Source organism: Hyaena hyaena, unplaced genomic scaffold (genome assembly GCF_003009895.1).
Source record: "Hyaena hyaena isolate Hyena2069 unplaced genomic scaffold, ASM300989v1 scaffold_764, whole genome shotgun sequence".
Classification (NCBI taxonomy): Eukaryota; Metazoa; Chordata; class Mammalia; order Carnivora; family Hyaenidae; genus Hyaena; species Hyaena hyaena.
This window is the reverse complement of record NW_024081395.1, coordinates 133,447-152,224: the sequence shown is the minus strand read 5'-3', so window position 1 is coordinate 152,224 and position 18,778 is coordinate 133,447. Positions and strand designations below refer to the sequence as shown.

The 18,778-nt window shown below is 38.7% G+C and overlaps 1 protein-coding gene across 3 annotated transcripts in view; it reads left to right on the top strand.

Moving 5' to 3' along the window:
* ABCG2 (ATP binding cassette subfamily G member 2 (Junior blood group)) overlaps positions 1–18,778 on the top strand; it is a 148,614-nt gene that overhangs the window by 85,830 nt on the left and 44,006 nt on the right. For all 3 annotated transcript variants that reach the window (XM_039218438.1, XM_039218439.1, XM_039218440.1), the window contains one exon: positions 16,371–16,592. In XM_039218438.1, the coding sequence (XP_039074369.1) occupies positions 16,390–16,592 (203 nt within the window). In that variant the 5' untranslated portion in view covers positions 16,371–16,389. The remainder of the gene's footprint in view (positions 1–16,370; positions 16,593–18,778) is intronic.

Here is an 18,778-nt window from a genome sequence, read left to right as displayed (position 1 = left end):
TTTTTCTTTTATTTATGGATTTTCTTTGTTTTTTAAATAGTTTATTGTCAAGTTGATGTCCATATAACACCCAGTACTCATCCCCACAAGTGCCCTCCTCCTGCCCATCACCCCCCTTCCCCTTTCCCCCACCCCCATCAGCCCTCAGTTTGTTTTCAGCATTCAAGAGTCTCTTATGGTTTGACTCCCTCCCTCTCCCCCACTATTTTACCCCTTCTTCTCCCCCATGCTCCTGCATTAAGTTCCTCTTAATCCACCTAATATGTGCAGACATATGGTATCTGTCCTTCTCTGCCTGACTTACTTCGCTCAGCGTTACACCTTCAAGTTCCATCCATGTTGCTACACATGGCCAGATTTCATTCTTTCTCATTGCCGTGTAGTATTCCATCGTATAGATAAACCACATCTTCTTGATCCATTCATCAGTTGATGGACGCTTATACTCTTTCCATGTTTTGGCTATTGTTGAGAGTGCTGCTATGAACATTGGGGTACATGTGCTCCTATGCATCAGCACTCCTGTATCCCTTGGGTAAATTCCTAGCAGTGCTATTGCTGGCTCCTAGGGGAGTTCTATTATTACTTTTTTGAGGAACCTCCACACTGTTATCCAGAGGGGCTGCACCAGTTTACATTCCCAGCAATGGTGTAGGAGGGTGCCCATTTCTCCACATCCTTGCCAGCATCTAGAGTCCTCTGATTTGCTCATTTTAGCCACTCTGACCGGCATGAGGTGGTATCTCAGTGTGGTTTTGATGTGTATTTCCCTGATGAGGAGGGAGGCTGAGCATCGTTTCATGTGTCTGTTGGCCATCTGGATGTCCTCTTTGGAGAAGTGTCTGTTCATATCTTCTGCCCATTTCTTCACTGGATTGTTTGTTTTTCGCGTGTGGAGTTTGGTGAGTTCCTTATAGATTTTGGATACAAGCCCTTTATCTGATATGTCATTTGCAACTATCTTTTCCCATTCCGTTGGTTGCCTATTAGTTTTATGGATTGTTTCCTTTGCTGTGCAGAAGCTTTTAATCTCGATGAGGTCCCAATAGTTCATTTTTGCTCTTGATTCCCTTGCCTTTGGGGATGTATCAAGTAAGAAATTGCTGCGATTGAGGTCAAGGAGGTGGTTTCTTGCTTTCTTCTCTAGGGTTTTGATGGTTTCCTGTCTCACATTCAGGTCCTTTATCCGTTTTGAGTTTATTTTTGTGTATAGTGTGAGAAAATGATCTAGTTTCATTCTTCTGGATGTTGCTGTCCAGTTCTCCCAGCACCATGTGTTAAAGAGGCTGTCTTTTGTCCATTGGATACTCTTTCGTGCTTTGTCAAAGATTAGTTGGCCATACATTTGTGGGTCCAATTCTGAGTTCTCAATTCTATTCCATTGGTCTATATGTCTGTTTTTGTGGCAAGACCATACTTCTTGATGATTACAGTTTTGTAGTAAGGCTAAAATCTGGGATGGTGATGCCTCCCATTTTGGTTTTCTTCTTCAATATTACTTTGGCTATTTGGCGTCTTTTATGGTTCCATACAAATTTGAGGATAGTTTGTTCTAGTTTTGAGAAGAATGCTGGTGCAATTTTAATTGGGATTGCATTGAATGTGTAGGTTGCTTTGAGTAGTATTGAGATTTAACAGTATTTATTCTTCCAATCCATGAGCATGGAATGTTTTTCCAGTTTTTTGTGTCTTCAATTTCCTTCATAAGATTTCTATAGTTTTCATCATACAGATCTCTTATATCTTTGGTTAGGTTTATTCCTAGGTACTTTATGGTTTTTTGTGCAATTGTGAATGGGATTAGTTTCTTGATTTCTCTTCCTGTTGCTTCATTATTGGTGTATAAAAATGCAACCTATTTCTGTGCATTGATTTTGTACCCTGCAATGTTGCTGAATTCGTGGATCAGTTCTAGTAGGCTTCTGGTGGAGTCTGTTGGGTTTTCTATATAGAGTATCATGTCGTCTGTGAAAAGTGGAAGTCTGACTTCATCTTTCCCAATTCTGATACATTTTATTTCCTTTGGTTGTCTGATGGCTGATGCTATGACTTCCTGCACTATGTTAAACAACTGTGGTGAGAGTGGTTATTCCTGTCGTGTTTCTTTTTTCAGGGGTAAAGCTCTCATTTTTTCCCCATTGAGGATGATGTTAGCTGAGGGCTTCTCATAGATGGCTTTTATGATGTTTAAGTAAGTTCCTTCTATCCTGGCTTTCTCAAGGGTCTTGATTAAGAAGGGATGCTGTATTTTGTTAAATGCTTTTTATGCATCTCTTGACAGGATCATATGGTTTTTATCTTTTCTTTTGTTAATGTGATGTATCACATTGATTGATTTGCGGATATTGAACCAGCCTTGTAACCCAGGAATGAATCCTACTTGATCTTGGTGGATAATTTTTTTTATGTGCAGTTGAATTCGTTTTTCAAGTATCTTGTTGAGGATTTTTGCATCTGTATTCTCTTTTTGTGCTGGGTCTCTGTCTGGCTTGGGAATTAAAGAGATGCTGGCTTTGTAGAATGAGTCCAGAAGTTTTCCTTTGATTTCTATTTTTTGGAATAGCTTGAGAAGAATGGGTATTAACTCTGTTTTAAATGTCTGGTAGAATTCCCCAGGGAAATCATCTGACCCAGGGCTCTTATTTGTTGGGAGATTTTAAATAACTGATTCGATTTCTTCACTAGTTTTGAGTCTGTTCAAGTTTTCTATCTCTTCCCGTGAGAATTTTGGTAGTGAGTATGTGTTTAGGAATTTGTCCATTTCTTCTAAGTTGTCCACTTGGTTGGCATATAGTTTTTCATAGTGTTCCCTGATAATTGCTTGTATTTCTGAGGGGTTGCTTGTAATCAGTCCATTTTCATTCATGATTTTGTCTATTTGAGTGCTCTCTCTTTTCTTTTTGAGAAGCCTGGCTAGAGGTTTGTCAATTTTGTTTATTTTTTCAAAAAACCAACTCTTGGTTTCATTGATCTGTTCAACTGTTTTTTTGGATTCTCTATTGTTTATTTCTACCCTGGCTTTTATTATTTCTCTTTTTCTACTGAGTTTGTGGTGTTCTTGTTGCTCTCCTTCTAGTTCTTTAGATGCATTGTTAGATTTTGTACTTTGTTTTTTCTAAATTCTTGAAATAGGCCTGGATTTAGTTCCTCTTGGGACTCCCTTTGCTGAATCCCATTGAGTTTGGATTGTTGTATTTTCATTTTCATTTGTTTCCATATGTTTTCTAATTTCTTCTCTAATTGCCTGATTGGCCCATTTGTTCTTTACTAAGGTGTTCTTTTACCTCCATGTTTTTGGGGGTTTTCCAGACTTCTTCCTAGGATTGATTTCAAGTTTCATAGCATTTCGATCTGAAAGTGTGCATGATATGATCTGAATTCTTTTGTATTTATTGAGGGCTGCTTTATGTCCCAGTATGTGATCTATCTTGCAGAATGTGCCATGTGCACCTGAGAAGAAAGTGAATTCCATGGCCTCAGAATGTAGAGTTCTAAATATATCTGTCAGATCCATCTGGTCCAATGAGTCATTCAAGTCCGTTGTTTCTTTAGTGATTTTCTGTCTAGTTGATCTATCCATTGCTGTAAGTGGAGTATTAAAGTCCCCTGTTATAGCACATTCTTAACCATAAGACTGTTTCTGTTTGTGATTAATTGTTTTTATGTATTTAGGTGCTCCCATATTCAGTGCATAGTCATTTATAATTGTTAGCTCTTCTTGATTGATAGACCCTGTAATTATTATATAATGCCCTTCTTTATCCCTTTACTTTACTTTAAAGTCCAGTTTGTCTGATATAAGTATAGCTACTCCAGCTTTCTTTTGACTTCCAGCAGCATGATAGATATTTCTCCATCCCCTGACTTTCAATCTGATGGTGTCCTCAGGTCTAAAATGGGTTCCTTATAGAGAGCAAATAGAAAGATTTTGGTTTTTTTTATCCATTCTGCTACCCTATGTCTTTTTATTGGAGCATTTAGTCCATTTACATTCAGTGTTGTTATTGAAAAATATGGGTTTAGAGACATTGTGTTCTTTGTAGGATTCATGCTTATGGTGGTGTCTCTGGTACCTTGCGTTCCTTGCAACATTTATCTCAATGAGTCCCCGTCAGGATTTTTTGTAGGGCTGGTTTTGTGGTGACAAATTCCTTCAATTTTTGTTTGTTTGGGAAGACTTTTATCTCTCCTTCTATTCTGAATGGCAGGCTTGCTGGATAGAGGATTCTTGGCTGCGTATTTTTTCTGTTCATCACATTGAGGATTTCCTGCCATTCCTTTCTGGCCTGCCAAGTTTCAGTAGATAGGTCTGTCACCACTCTGATAGGTTTCCCTTTGTATGTTAGGGCCCTTTTATCCCTAGCTGCTTTCAGAATTCTCTCTTTGTCCTTATATTTTGCCAGTTTCACTATGATATGTTGTAAAGAAGATCAATTCAAGTTATGTCTGAGGGGAGTTCTCTGTGCCTCTTGGATTTTAATGTCTGTTTCCTTCCCCAGATTGGGGAAGTTCTCTGCTATAGGTTGTTCAAAGACTTCTTCAGCGCCTTTCCCTTTCTCTTCCTTTTCTGGAATTCCTATGATATAGATATTGTTCCGTTTGATTTTATTGCTCAGCTCTTATACTCTCCTTTCGTGTTCCTGGATCAGTTTATCTCTCTTTTTCTCAGCTTCTTCTTTTTCTATAATTATGTCTTCTAATTCACCTATTCTCCTCTCTGCCTCTTCAATCCGTGCATTGGACACTTCCATTTTATTTTGCATCTCACTTATAGCATTTTTTAATTCATCACAACTATTTTTAAGCTCCATAGTCTTTGTAGCTATAGTTTCTCTGATGTGTTCCATGCCTTTTCCAAGCCCAGTGATTAATTTTATGACTATTGTTCTAAATTCTTATTCACTTATGTTGCTTATATCTGTTTTGAGCAGTTCTTTAGCTGTCATTTCTTTCTGGAATTTCTTTAGAGGGCAGTTCTTCCATTTCATCATTTTGGGTAGCTTTCTATCTCTTGTTTGTTTTAAAAGCTATTGTTATGCACTCTACACCTGTGAGTATTGCTGTATTAAAGAAGGCTCTTTGTCCGTTCAGGGAGTGCTCTTTGAATGGTGTCTTTTGGTCTCCTTTATTTAGACTTTGGTTATTTTATTTCCCTACTCATAGTGGTTTGGGACTCTCCACTGTGTGTACTTTGGTTGGTTTCTTGAAGGAGCCTTGGAAAAGAAAACAGACAGACAAACACACAGGGAACAAAAGCACACAAATGCACAGACAAATCCAACAAACATGCAAACTGAAAGGGAAAAAGAAAAAAAAGGAAGGAAAAAAAGAGGAAGTAGGAAAGACAAATAATAAAAATAAGAATAAAAATAAGTAAAAATAAAAAAGAAGAAAAGAAAAAAGACAAAGGACAGTCCAAGAGCATAAAACCAGAATTCCCAGCTAAAAATAAAGAGCTGGGTGTATGCAGTGGTGATGGAAGAGCATATACAAAGAGAGAAATGACAGAGTGGGGAGAAAGCGAAATTGGGAGAGAAATGACCAGGCAGAGAGAATAAGAGGCTTAATTCAGAGAGAGAAACAGGAGAATATGGTAAGAGGCAAGGAGAAAGAAACGAAGATAATGTTACTCAGAGAAACTATATAGTCTGATTATTCCAGAGAGAGAGAGAAAGGTATGGGAGAGGTGTAGAATATACATCTAGAGACTGGATTAAATGTGACTGTTTAAGCAAATCAGTGATCAGAGTGCCCAGTCTGGCAGAGGGGATGGATACGAATGAGACAAAGGAAAATATATATGATTAGAAAGAATTAATCTAGAATTAATCACGGTAGTGCGTCCATGTTGGTCTTGCCCCCGGCTCCAGTAAAAAAAGAAAAAAAAAAGCAGCTCTCTAGTGGGGATGTGTGTGGCGTGGTGTAGGTGGGTCTTAGCTTCCACTGCCTCCCTCTGCAACTCTCTAAGGTCCTGCCTTGGTGGTTGGTGGGGAGAAAAATGGTGGTGCCCCAGTCCCTTCTTGAACCAAGCATTGCAACTCACTCTTTTGGGTCCGATCTCCCTGTGCCGCAGGTGTAGCTAAGGTGGCCGTGCTCTATGTCCCAAGCCAGACCTCGTTTCCAGATCTTAGTCGGCGCCCCCATTGATATCGCCCAAAATATAAACCTGCAGGCCGAGTCCTTCCAAGCATTTTCAAGCCTCTCCCCTCCCCACTGAGAATTGAATGGAGCCAGAAGAGCGGTGGAGTGGCTTCAGGCGCGCCACTTCCCCTCCAGGTCAAGCTGGCTGGTGAGCAGAGGGCCAGTTTCTCCCGGGGTCGCCTGGGACCAGTGAGTCCTGCTCAGGGTTAGCTGCACAGCTGGAAATTGGATCCCTCTGTGTCCCGAAACGAAGTTTTCCTCTTCTCCCTGTTCTTTCTCTATGCAAGTTTATTTTTAAACTCTTTTATTCTGATCTTAGTCAGTCCTGACCATGCATAAAATTCTTTTCCAAAGATCCCCCTTCACAGATTACAACTGTCCTTTTCTTTTAGACTTTGTTGTAAGCCTTCCCTCTGTAAAACAATGAGTCTTATTTTAGGACAAAATTATTTTTTGCTCTCAACAAAATTATATTTTCATTTCTTATACCTTTCTTGCACATCTCCTACTTTCCTACATACAGAATTGCTTTCTTTATCATTTCCAGCAGTCTTAATTACATTCAGTGGAGTTTTCTCTCTTAGAAACCTTAGTCTTCAGTGAAAACTAAATAGGATTGTGAGCTGTTACACTAGAATTCTTTACATTGGCAAATTTATGAACACATTTCATAAGTTTTGTAAACGTGTATATTTAATAGTATAATTTTCAATAAAGGATAAAGTCATTTACCAGCCAGCTGAAGTATCTTTAGTTTCTTAGTAATAATACAAAAGCAGAAAAGCGTTGTTAGTACTAAATGTTTCCGTATTTTATCTCATTTGGAAAAAACTTAGATACCCAATGAATTCAACCCAATTTGTCATTTAGCCTACCAAAAGTTTTAAGTTACCAGAGATTTTGAAAGTTATAAATCTTTTTATGTATTTAACCTATTTGCATTTAACAATTACCAATGAGAACTTCATTTGACAGGCAAAATCATATAGCATTTTAAGTTATTTTTGCTGACAAATTGAAACAAATAGAACATGAATTTAATAAATTCAGGTAGAATAAAAGCTGATTATCTGTTTCACATTTGATGTTGGTAACTGCCAAAACGTGTCTACTTTAATTAAACCAACAACCTTGAGTTAGCGTCAATATTGAATACGTTGTACCTGTGTTCACTTAAATGAATTTGTTCCTGTTACTCGCTGTCAGTTTTACCTGGGGCTCCTGTGGGGAAGTCTCAAGTGAGCGGTTCAAGTCCAAGGGAGCCTGCAGGCCTGTTCATGCTGATCTGAGAGCTGCTCTAGTTTGGACTTCATGAGGAAGGGGACCAACGGCTTGCAGTGCTTTAGGAGGAGCAGGCGCGGACGGTGCAGGAGGCAGTGGTATAGGAGCCGGTTTTGTGAGTGACCCTGATGGCGGTACAGAACAGGGGGGGCAGAGCGGCAGGGGTGCTGCTGGCAAGGGCACAGACAGGGTCAAAGTTTGGACTAACATTCCTTTCTCTCTGTCTCCTGTACTTTCCTCCTGTAAAACAGGCTTTTTTCTGTGGTTGCTTTTCAGCCCTCTGGAGAAACTGGAGGAGCAGGCAGTGGGTTGGGCGTTGGTCCCAGTGTTTGTGTTTAAGAGGTGGTTTTAGGATTTCCAGTGTCTGTCCGTCTTACTCACCCTTTTCTTCATTATTTTGACTACTGGGAAGTGGGTCAGGTGTCTTAAATCTTTGTCGATCCTTATCTCATTCCACCATCAGTTGGGTTCCTTGCTAGGAGGCATCTTTATTATGGCATAACGTAAAAGCCTGAGTGTAGGGAATTTTATTCCAGATCATATGAACTTAAAAAACATTTGAGTTATTTTTATCTTTCTGAGTTTTACAATGCCCAGCTTTGCATCACCTCTTTCCTTTAATTAAATAGAGCTCCTTTACAAATTAAATTTAGCGATACCGTCTGGAAGTAGAGAAAATACCTCATTTGTAACACATAAGGACACATCCACAAACAAGGTGCAAACTGTTTCAGTAATTTTTCTGGAGAGGACATCTTAGACCCAATTTCCAGATATCCTCCTTTTATTAAAACAAATCTGACTGCAAGACAGCATGATAATTTCTGGATCCATTAATTAGTTATTTTCCATTTCAGGTTAGAACACGGTCCGTTTTTTCCAAAGATACAAAAAACTGCAGCAACAAACAAACCGAATGAATGAAGCCCAGAGTACCTTTGTGAGCATTGGTTCCTCCCCCCAAAGCCAGGGGGTTCACTGGTTAAACCAAATGGCTTCCAAGTTTCTAGCTGCTCAGTCTTACAGCTGGCTTTAATTATGTATACAAGAAAACTAATCCAGATATGTCAAAGAACCCCATTTAGGATTTGAGACTCAGGTCATCCTTAAATTTTCCCACAAGGCTCCATGTGTATTGTATGTGTAGACTGCCAGAGTTTCCTGTGGGTGGTTGTTGGTTTTCCAGCAGCTGTTAAGCTTTTGCAGCATGGCTTCCCATTCCTTTTACTTTCAGTTTTATTTTTAGAATAAGGCTTGAATCAGATCTAAGGATTTTAAGTGTGGTGGGTTGAGAGGGTGCTGCTTGTGAGAATTACTCCCAAGGGCTGTGATACACCTTCTAATATATCTGGGTTTTTCTCAGTGAGGTCAAAGACCATGGAGGGGGGTGAGAGCACTGGATAATCATTCTTTATGTGTGTGTCCCCGGACCAGTCAATCATTAATTACCTTATGAGATGGGACATTCCTATGGGACCTCTGAAGGTCTGAATATCCTCTGACACTTCCATTATAGGCTTTCAGTCATCTGCAAGGATTATTTGGCCAGAGGAGCAAATGTTCCTGCTGCTTAGGGCTGAGTGATTCAGTCTATCATATTTCTAGCCAGAAAATTTACTCAAGCCTTACACTGTTAGTATATAATGCCAAATTAAAACATCCAGCCCATCAATTCCAACCCCTCTAAGTTATTCCCACCTACAGAACATCCCTATAACTCTCAACAGCTTGAATAGAAGCCAGGATCATCAACTCAAATTGAGGACGTGAAGATAACAGGAGAACTCACCCAATACATCTCTGAGGTTCTGGGAGTTCAGAGGGGCACAAAAGACCTGTGCTGTTTCCCAGCACCCAAGTTCCAGGAGGTCTCCGGAGAGTTGCTCTGATATCCTGCCCTTTGATGCCAAGTAATGTTGATGCCAAATAAACAAATCTTTTTACAATTTTTAAAGAGAAAGGGAAAGAATTTATTTGAGCCCAAGTTAGCACAACAGCCCGAGATACATAATCTTGAAAAAGAAGAGAGTGCTTTGGGGAAGGAACATTTGGTGCAGGGTTATCTATGTTTTCTTTTTCTTTTTCTTTCTTTTTTTTTTTTTTAAAGAGTTACACATCATGATGATGAAGGACATTCCAGAAAGTTACAGACTTTATCTTATGTTTTTAGCATGTGCAAGGCTATGTAACTTTACCCTTATGGGAACCAGGGAGGTTTCTTTTGTTTTCTTATCTTTATGTGTGGAATGCTCCTTTTTGGTTATTTTTTGAATTAAGCAGATATACAATGTGTGCTCCAGGCAGAAACAGAGCTTATGCTTTGAGGTTTTGCCAAGTCATTTTAACCTTGGTAGGAAAAGTTAAAGTATAGCTTCCCTGAGAACCCAGGAACAAGGTCCACAAATATTAAAAGTTAAAATATTCTTTATCATTGACTGCTTAAATATTTGCTCAGATTTTTAGCCTTAGCAGTTTCTTTATGCCTATTTTTTCTGAAAATTTCTGCATATATGTGCCATTTGCCTTGAAAGGAAAGGGCACAGAATGCTGGGTTTGCTTTTGTGTTCTCTCCTTTCCAGGTTTTTGGCTCTGTAAGTCCTGGCTGCTTTGGTTACTCATCACACAGAGCTCTTCAAATAGTTGCATGTTACATTTTTTTTTACTTTGAAATATTTGATATGAAACATTTTATTGATTTTTTTATAAATAGTTTCTTGTTGTTTTCCAACAACATCCAGTGCTCATCCCCTCAAGTGCCCTCCTCCATGCCCATCACCCTCCCTCCCCTCCACACCCATCAGTCCTCAGTTTGTTCTCACTATTCAAGAGTCTCTCATGGTTTGCCTCCCTCCCTCTCCCCTACTATTTCCCCCTTCTTCTCCTGCACGGTCCTCCGTTAAGTTCCTCCTAATCCTCCTATATGTGCAAAAATATGGTAGCTGTCCTTCACTGCCTGACTTATTTCTCTCAGTCTAACACCCTCGAGGTCCATCCATGCTGCTACACATGGCCAGATTTCATTGTTTCTCATTGCCATGTAGTATTCCATGGTATAGATAAACCACATCTTTCTGAGCCATTCATCAGTTGATGGACACTTAGGCTCTTTCCATGTTTTGGCTATTGTGGAGAGTGCTGCTATGAACATTGGGGTACATGTGCCCTTATGCATCAGCGGTCCTGTATCCCTTGGGTAAATTCCTAGCAGTGCTATTGTTGGCTCCTAGGGGAGTTCTATTATTACTTTTTTGAGGAGCCTCCACAGTGTTTTCCAGAGGGGCTGCACCAGTTTGCATTCCCAGCAATGGTGTAGGATGGTGCCCGTTTCTCCACATCCTTGCCAGCATCTAGAATCCTCCGATTTGTTCATTTTAGCCTCTCTGACCGGCGTGAGGTGGTATCTCAGTGTGATTTTGATTTGTATTTCCCTAATGAGGAAGGACGCTGAGCATCGTTTCATGTGTCTGTTGGCCATCTGGATGTCCTCTTTGGAGAAGTGTCTGTTCATATCTTCTGCCCATTTCTTCACTGGATTGTTTGTTTTTCGCGTGTGGAGTCTGGTGAGTTCCTTATAGATTTTGGATACTAGCCCTTTATCTGATATGTCATTTGCAACTATCTTTTCCCATTCCGTTGGTTGCCTATTATTTTATGGATTGTTTCCTTTGCTATGCAGAAGCTTTTAATCTTGATGAGGTGCCAATAGTTCATTTTTGCTCTTGATTCCCTTGCCTTTGGGGATGTGTCAAGTATGAAGTTGCTGCGGTGGAGGTCAAGGAGGTGGTTTCTTGCTTTCTCCTCTAGGGTTTTGATGGTTTCCTGTCTCACATTCAGGTCCTTTATCCATTTTGAGTTTATTTTTGTGTATGGTGTGAGAAAATGATCTAGTTTCATTCTTCTGGATGTTGCTGTCCAGTTCTCCCAGCACCATGTGTTAAAGAGGCTGTCTTTTGTCCATTGGATACTCTTCCGTGCTTTGTCAAAGATCAGTTGGCTGTATACTTTTGGGTCCACTTCTGAGTTCTCAATTCTGTTCCATTGGTCTATGTGTCTGTTTTTGTGCCAATACCACACTGTCTTGATGATGACAGCTTTGTAGTAGAGGCTAAAGTCTGGGATGGTGATGCCTCCCATTTTGGTTTTCTTCTTCAATATTACTTTGGCTCTTCGGGGTCTTTTGTGGTTCCATACAAATTTTAGGACAGTTTGTTCTAGTTTTGAGAAGTATGTTGGTGCAAATTTGACTGGGATTGCATTGAATGTGTAGATTGCTTTGGGTAGTAATGACATTTTAACTATATTTATTCTTCCAATCCATGAGCATGGAATGTTTTTCCATTTCTTTTTTTTCTTATTTTTATTTATTTCTAGGAGAGAGAGAGAGAGATATTTTGTGTTTTGGTGTGTTTTAGAGATAGTGTGATTTTTATTCTGAAATAGGCTCCAGGCTCTGAGCTGGCAGTCAGCACAGAGCCTGACGCGGGGCTTGAACCCACGAACCGCGAGATCATGACCTAAGCAAAAGTCGGACGCTTAACTGACTAAGCCACCCAGGCGCCCCGAATGTTTTTCCATTTTTTTTTTTTTTTTTTTTTTTTTTTTTTTTTTTTTTTTTTTTTCTTGGTTATTTTTTTTCTTTTTTTTTTTTTTGTTTTTTTTTTTTTTTTTTTTTTTGCAATTGTGAATGGGATCAGTTTCTTGATTTCTCTTTATTATTGTTGTATAAGAATGCAACCGATTTCTGTACGTTGATTTTGTACCCTGCAATATTGCTGAATTCATGGATCAGTTCTAGTAGGCTTCTGGTGGAATCTGTAGGGTTTTCTATGTAAAGTATCATGTCGTCTGCAAAAAGTGAGTTTGACTTCTTCTTTGCCAATTCTGATGCCTTTTATTTCCTTTTGTTTTCTGATGGCTGATGCTAGGACTTGCAGCACTATGTTAAACAACAGTGGTGAGAGTGGGCATCCCTGTCATCTTCCTGATCTCAGGAAGAAAGCTCTCAGTTTTTCCTCGTTGAGGATGATGTTATCTGAGGGCTTCTCATAGATGACTTTTATGATGTTTAAGTAAGTTCTTTCTAGCCTTTCTTGAGGGTCTTGATTAAGAAGGGATGCTGTATTTTGTCAAATGCTTTTTCTTCATCTATTGACATGATCATATGATTTTTATCTTTTCTTTTGTTGATGTGATGTATCACGTTGATTGATTTGCAAATATTGAACCAGCCATGTAACCCAAGGATGAATCCCACTTGATCATGTTAGATAATTCTTTTTATGTGCTGTTAAGTTCGATTTGCAAGTATCTTATTGAGGATTTTTGCATCTCTGTTCATCAAGGATATTGGCCTGTAGTTCTCCTTTTTTGCTGGGTCTCTGTCTGGCTTGGGAATCAAAGTGATGCTGGCTTCATAAAATGTGTCTGGAAGTTTTCCTTCGATTTCTATGTTTTGGAATAGCTTGAGAAGAATGGGTATTAATTCTGTTTTAAATGTCTGGTAGAATTCCCCAGGGAAGCCATCTGGCCCAGGGCTCTTATTTATTGGGAGATTTTTGATAACTGATTCAATTTCCTCACTTGTTATGGGTCTGTTCAAGTTTTCTATCTCTTCCGGTGTGACTTTTGTTATTGTGTGTGTGTTTAGGAATTTGTCTGTTTCTTCTATGTTGCCCAGTTTCTTGGAATATAGTTTTTATAGTATTCCCTGATAATTGCTCGTATTTCTGAGGGGTTGGTTGTAATCAGTCCATTTTCATTCATGATTTTGTCTATTTGAGTGCTCTATCTTTTCTTTTTGAGAAGCCTGGCTAGAGGTTTGTCCATTTTGTTTATTTTTTCAAAAAACCAACTCTTGGTTTCATTGATCTGTTCAACTGTTTCTTTGGTTTCTATATTGTTTATTTCTGTCCTGATTTTTATTATTTCTCTTTTTCTACTGGATTTGTGGTGCTCTCGTTGCTCTCCCTCTAGTTGCTTTAGGTGCACTGTTAGATTTTGTACTTTTGCTTTTTCTAATTTCTTGTAATAAACCTGGAGTGCAATGTATTTTCCTGTTAGGACTGCTTTCACCATATCCCATAGAGGTTGGATTTTTGTATTCTCATTTTCATTTGTTTCCATATACTTTTTAATGTCTTATCTAATTGTCTGATTGGCCCATTCATTCTTTAGTAGAGTGTTCTTTAGTCTCCATGTTTTTGGAGGTTTTCCAGACTTCTTCCTGTGATTGATTTTGAGTTTCATAGCATTGTGAACTGAAAGTGTGCATGGTATGATCTCAGTTCTTTCATAGTTATGGAGGGCTGCTTTATGTCCCAGTATGTGATCTATCTTGGAGAATGTGCCAGTTGCATATTACATTTTATCTACTTTTACAGTTGTTCTTTGGAGGATGCTAGATTTAGGATAGCCAGAGGGAAAGTTATTCATGGATAGCTTTTTATTTTTTTAATTAAATTTATTTTATTTTATTTTTTATTTGAGAGAGAGAGAGCATGTGAGTAGAGGAGAGGGACAGGGTGGGTGGGGGAGAGAGAGATTGAGAATCCTGAGCAGGTTCGTTGTTCAGCATGGAGGCTAACGCAGGGCTAACGCAGGGCTCCATCCCACAGCCCTGGAATGGAGTTGAAATCAAGAGTCAGATGCTCAACTGACTGAGCCACCCAGGAGCCCTGATAACTTTGATTTTTAAAAATTAAAACTGGGGGGGCGCCTGGGTGGCTTAGTCGGTTAAGCGTCCGACTTTCGCTTAGGTCATGATCTCGCGGTTCATGGGTTTGAGCCCCGCGTCGGGCTCTGTGCTGACTGCCAGCTCAGAGCCTGGAGCCTGNCCGCGTCGGGCTCTGTGCTGACTGCCAGCTCAGAGCCTGGAGCCTGTTTCAGTCTGTGTCTCCCTCTCTCTCTGACCCTCCTCTGCTCACGCTGTCTCTCTCTCTCTCCTAGAAGTAAATAAAACATTAAAAAAAAAATATTAAAACTGGGGTTTTCAACTATACTCCAACAAAACAGAACAACAAAACAAAAAAACTAAGTTGATGGTCATTTGACATTTAAAACCTAGTTCACAAGCTATTAAGTTCACCTTGGGGCTCCTGGGTGGCTCAGTTAGTTAAGCATCCAACTTTGGCTCTGGTCATGATCTCATGGTTTGTGGGTTGGAGCCCCTTTCTCTGCCCCTCCCACACTCATGCTCTGTTTCTCTCTGTCTCAATAAATAAACGTTAAAAAAAAATTTTAAGTTCATCTTAAGTCTTAGTTCAAATATTTTAAAGGAAACTTCTATAACTTGTCTTATGAAGCATTAAGAAAATTATTGAGCACGCAGGCACCCAGTCTTAGGAAGCATTTTTAAACTCTACTTATAAATTTATTTTTTATTAATTTCTTTTAATGATTTTTTATTTTTGAGAGAGAGAGAGAAAGTATGTGGGTGCGTGAGTGAGGGAGGGGCAGAGAGAGACTGAGACACAGTATCTGAAGCAGGCTCCAGTCTCTGAGCTGTCAGCACAGAGCCCGATGTGAGGCTCAAACCCACAAACCATGAGATCAAGACCTGGGTGAAAGTCGATGCTTAACTGCCTGAGTCACCTAGGCACCTCTAAACTTCAATTATAAAGTTAGTACTCTGTTTTTGTTCTAAATTCTATCTCTGCTTCATTATTAGTTTGGTTTTCTTAATCATTTTTATACTTAATTCCAAATCTTCTAGAATTAAATATGTTCACCCAGGGGCGCCTGGGTGGCTTAGTCGGTTAAGCGTCTGACTTTCACTTAGGTCATGATCTCGCGGTTCGTGGGTTCGAGCCCCGTCGGACTCTGCTGACTGCCAGCTCAGAGCCTGGAGCCTGTTTCAGAGTCTGTGACTCCCTCTCTCTCTGACCCTCCCCTGCTCACGCTGTCTCTCTCTCTCTCTCTCCTAGAAATAAATAAAAACATTAAAAAATATATTAAAAAAATAAATAAATATGTTCACCCATTAAAGAAATGATTATGTCATCCCAGTTTTGGAGCTTATGTCTTGGCTGATTGAAGGAGCGTAACAGCCAGGTATATAAAGTTTGGAGCTATAAATTCAGAGAAATTTCTCTTGTCCCCAACTGCCTGGATTAATCCCCTTTTTGTAGTAACTATGTCAAGGACCCCAAAATAAAACAACAAAAGCAGGTGATGGTAATCATGTGGTCTGCCCCTAATCTTGAGTTGTATCATAATATGCTTTTTCAAACCAGGCAGGTCTAACTCCCACTTATCTTTTTCCTGCTTCATGAGTTTTGAGTAATTTTCATTCTCTGTATTTACTTATTAGATGTTTAATTAACTACTAATTGGAGTTTATGCATTTGGAGTTGAGTCTGCCCCACCTAATATAGGTCCCATGGATGTTCTTACCACAGTATGGCCTGTTCTTTGAAAATGTAACTATTTATTGCATTATAGTTTAAAATGGACTTGTTTGTAAAACATGTTTAATAGTATATTTTATTGAACCCACTGTATCCAAAATATTTTTACTTAAGCACATAAAAAAGACTAACAAGGTATTCTACATTCTTTTAAAAATTTTATATTTCTATTTTAAATTTTTCTGAACTGATATATAATTGACATATACCATTACATTAGTTTCAGGTATACAATAAAATGACTTAATATTTGTTTATATTGTGAAATGATCACTATAAATCTGTTTAACATCCATCACACACAAAGTCACAATTTTTTTTCTTGTGATGAGAACTTTCAAGATCTGCCATCTTAACAACTTTCAAATACACAATGCAATGTTATTATCTATAGCCACCATGTTGTATGTTACATTTCCAGGATTTATTTATTTTGTAATTGGAAATGTGTACCAAAATGACTTGTTTTAACTGTACTGTTAACTGGTATTTACAACCTCATTTATCTGGACAATCAACTTACTGTTGCTTTTTCCTCTACAGAGAGGCAGAAACCCTCCAGATGTCTTCCAGTAATGACCAAGTTTTTATCCCAATGTCACAAAGAAACACCAATGACCTCCCCAGGACAACCTCCAACAACCTGAAGACGTTTACTGAAGTAGCTGTGTTAAGTTTTCATAACATCTACTATCGAGTGAAAGTGACGAGTGGCTTTCTTCTTGGTCGAAAAACAGTTGAGAAAGAAATATTAACAAATATCAAGTATGTGCATGAACTTGTATTAAAAACATTTTTACCTTTATTGCCATACAGTGAGCCTGACAGGTTTTGCTTATTGCAAATAAAGGACTTATGAACATTTGTGTACAATTGTATACAGACATACAGACACATGCTTTTATTTCTTATGCTTGAACTTGGAGTGAAACTGTGGGTCACATATTAGGCATGTGGTTCACTTTAAAGGAACTGCCAAACTATTGTTAAAGTGGTTGCTCTATGTGTATCAACTTTTGTTTGAGAAATTGAACAATTAATGTGTCATTTAGTTATTTCTGGGTACACCTTGTGGTTTACTGGAAAGTGACTGGCTATATCATTTACTAGTTCGTGGTTGTGGGGATATAATTATAATCTCTGAACTTTGGTTTCTTAATCTGTGGAACAGAGAGAAGACCTGTTCTTGTACCTTATGAGCCAGACACTTTTAGGTACTCATGTACTTTATGTCCTTTATGTTCTAGATGCAAGAGCCATGTAATGGAAATGACAGTATGTTGTAAAAGTACTTTGGTTTTCAAATACACTTGTTTTAAATGAGTGGTCTGTTTATATAGTAATTTGTACTATTTACTTAATGCTTCTCCCCATTACACAGGCAGACAGAGACTATTTAAATATAAAACAACTATAGCTTAGCTTAAGTGATACAGTGGAAGTCCGAAGCGATTAGAGAAATTAAGAACCAAATCAATGTGTTTAACTGTATTTTAGAATCCAAATCAGTACAAAACTGTGATTTTCGTTTTCTTTATCCAGGATGAATGCATCATGTCGTAGTGGAGTGGGCAGTAGAGTGGGGAGAGAAAAATGAGCATTTATGTAGAAACTACTTGCTCCCAGATATCTCTACTTTTTCACAGGTGATCGCCATCAGGATTTTAATGTTTTTCTGATGTCTACAGGAGTGAGCTTGATTCTTCCTGTCTGTGGAGTGGGGACTGAGTCTAGGTATGCTCAGGCAGCATAGTCTATTTGTTTGTTTAATAGGGGAAATAACTACTCCTAGACAAAGAAAGTAAATTTTTCTGGCTCTTTCATCTGTGGGCAGGGAAGAAACTCTGGGGATCTAAGATTGATTGGGTTGCCAGGAGGCCAGGTGCTTTGTACGATTAGATAATACTTTCTCCATGCAGTAATACCCACCGTCATGCCTACTTGTTGCTTTCGTGTGTTAGTTGAGAAACCCTGAGTAGGAAAATAGTAGAGGAATGGTAGATGCAAAGTTTCTATCTTTTGCTAGATGCCTAGATTAGAATGGACTGGTTTTTCAGAAAAGCTGATAATTTTTTTGTGGAACATCATAATCAAGACAATGTTGGCGGTGCATGGGTGGCTCAGTCAGTTGAGCCTCTAACTCTTGATTTTGGCTCAAGTCATGATCTCACTGTTTGTGGGTTTGAGCCCCATGACCGGCTTTGCACTGACAATGTAGAGCCTCCTTGGGATTCTCTCTCTTGCTCACTCTCTCTCTGTCCTTCCATCACATGTGCTCTCTCTCTCTCGCTCTCAAAAATAAATAAATTTAAAAAATGTAATTAAAAAAATGTTGGTCACTTTAGATATTGTGCTAAGTAAAAGGTAATAAATGACTTGAATATGTGCAGGTTGAATAGATTTTAAATGCATGCTGTGCAAGCATGCATTTATCTTGCTTATGTTTTAAAACTACTAAATTAGTAAGTTGGTACTGTAAAAGTGTTATCTGTTCAAGGCTTCATAAAATTTTATGGTTCAGTGGTATGCGTTTCAGCAATGGGTGAGTTCATCCTTGCGTGCATAAGAGGTTTATAAAAACTCAGTCAAATCTTGTAACTCTTTATAATTTTATAGTTAAAAAGACAGGCAAGATTGGTTTCCTTGTTGCTCACATGTCTGGTTTAGGGATCCCTGAGAAAGATTATCTCTGTTTTTGCTGCAGTGTTTCTTATGTTTCCCCTATCTGTTGACTTCAACTAAGTAGAGTTTCTGGGATGGGGAAAGATTGCTCTCATAATCCTTATTTTTTATTTGTGTTTCCTAGTACCACCAGCATTCACAGTAGTAACTGTATTTCAAAAAAAAAAACCACAAACTGGTGAGAATCTTGAGTTTTGTTTTTCCTTTGGATACTTTGTAATCTCATTTATAGATCTAAGTAACTAGAACCCAATTTCCTCTGTCAGGGG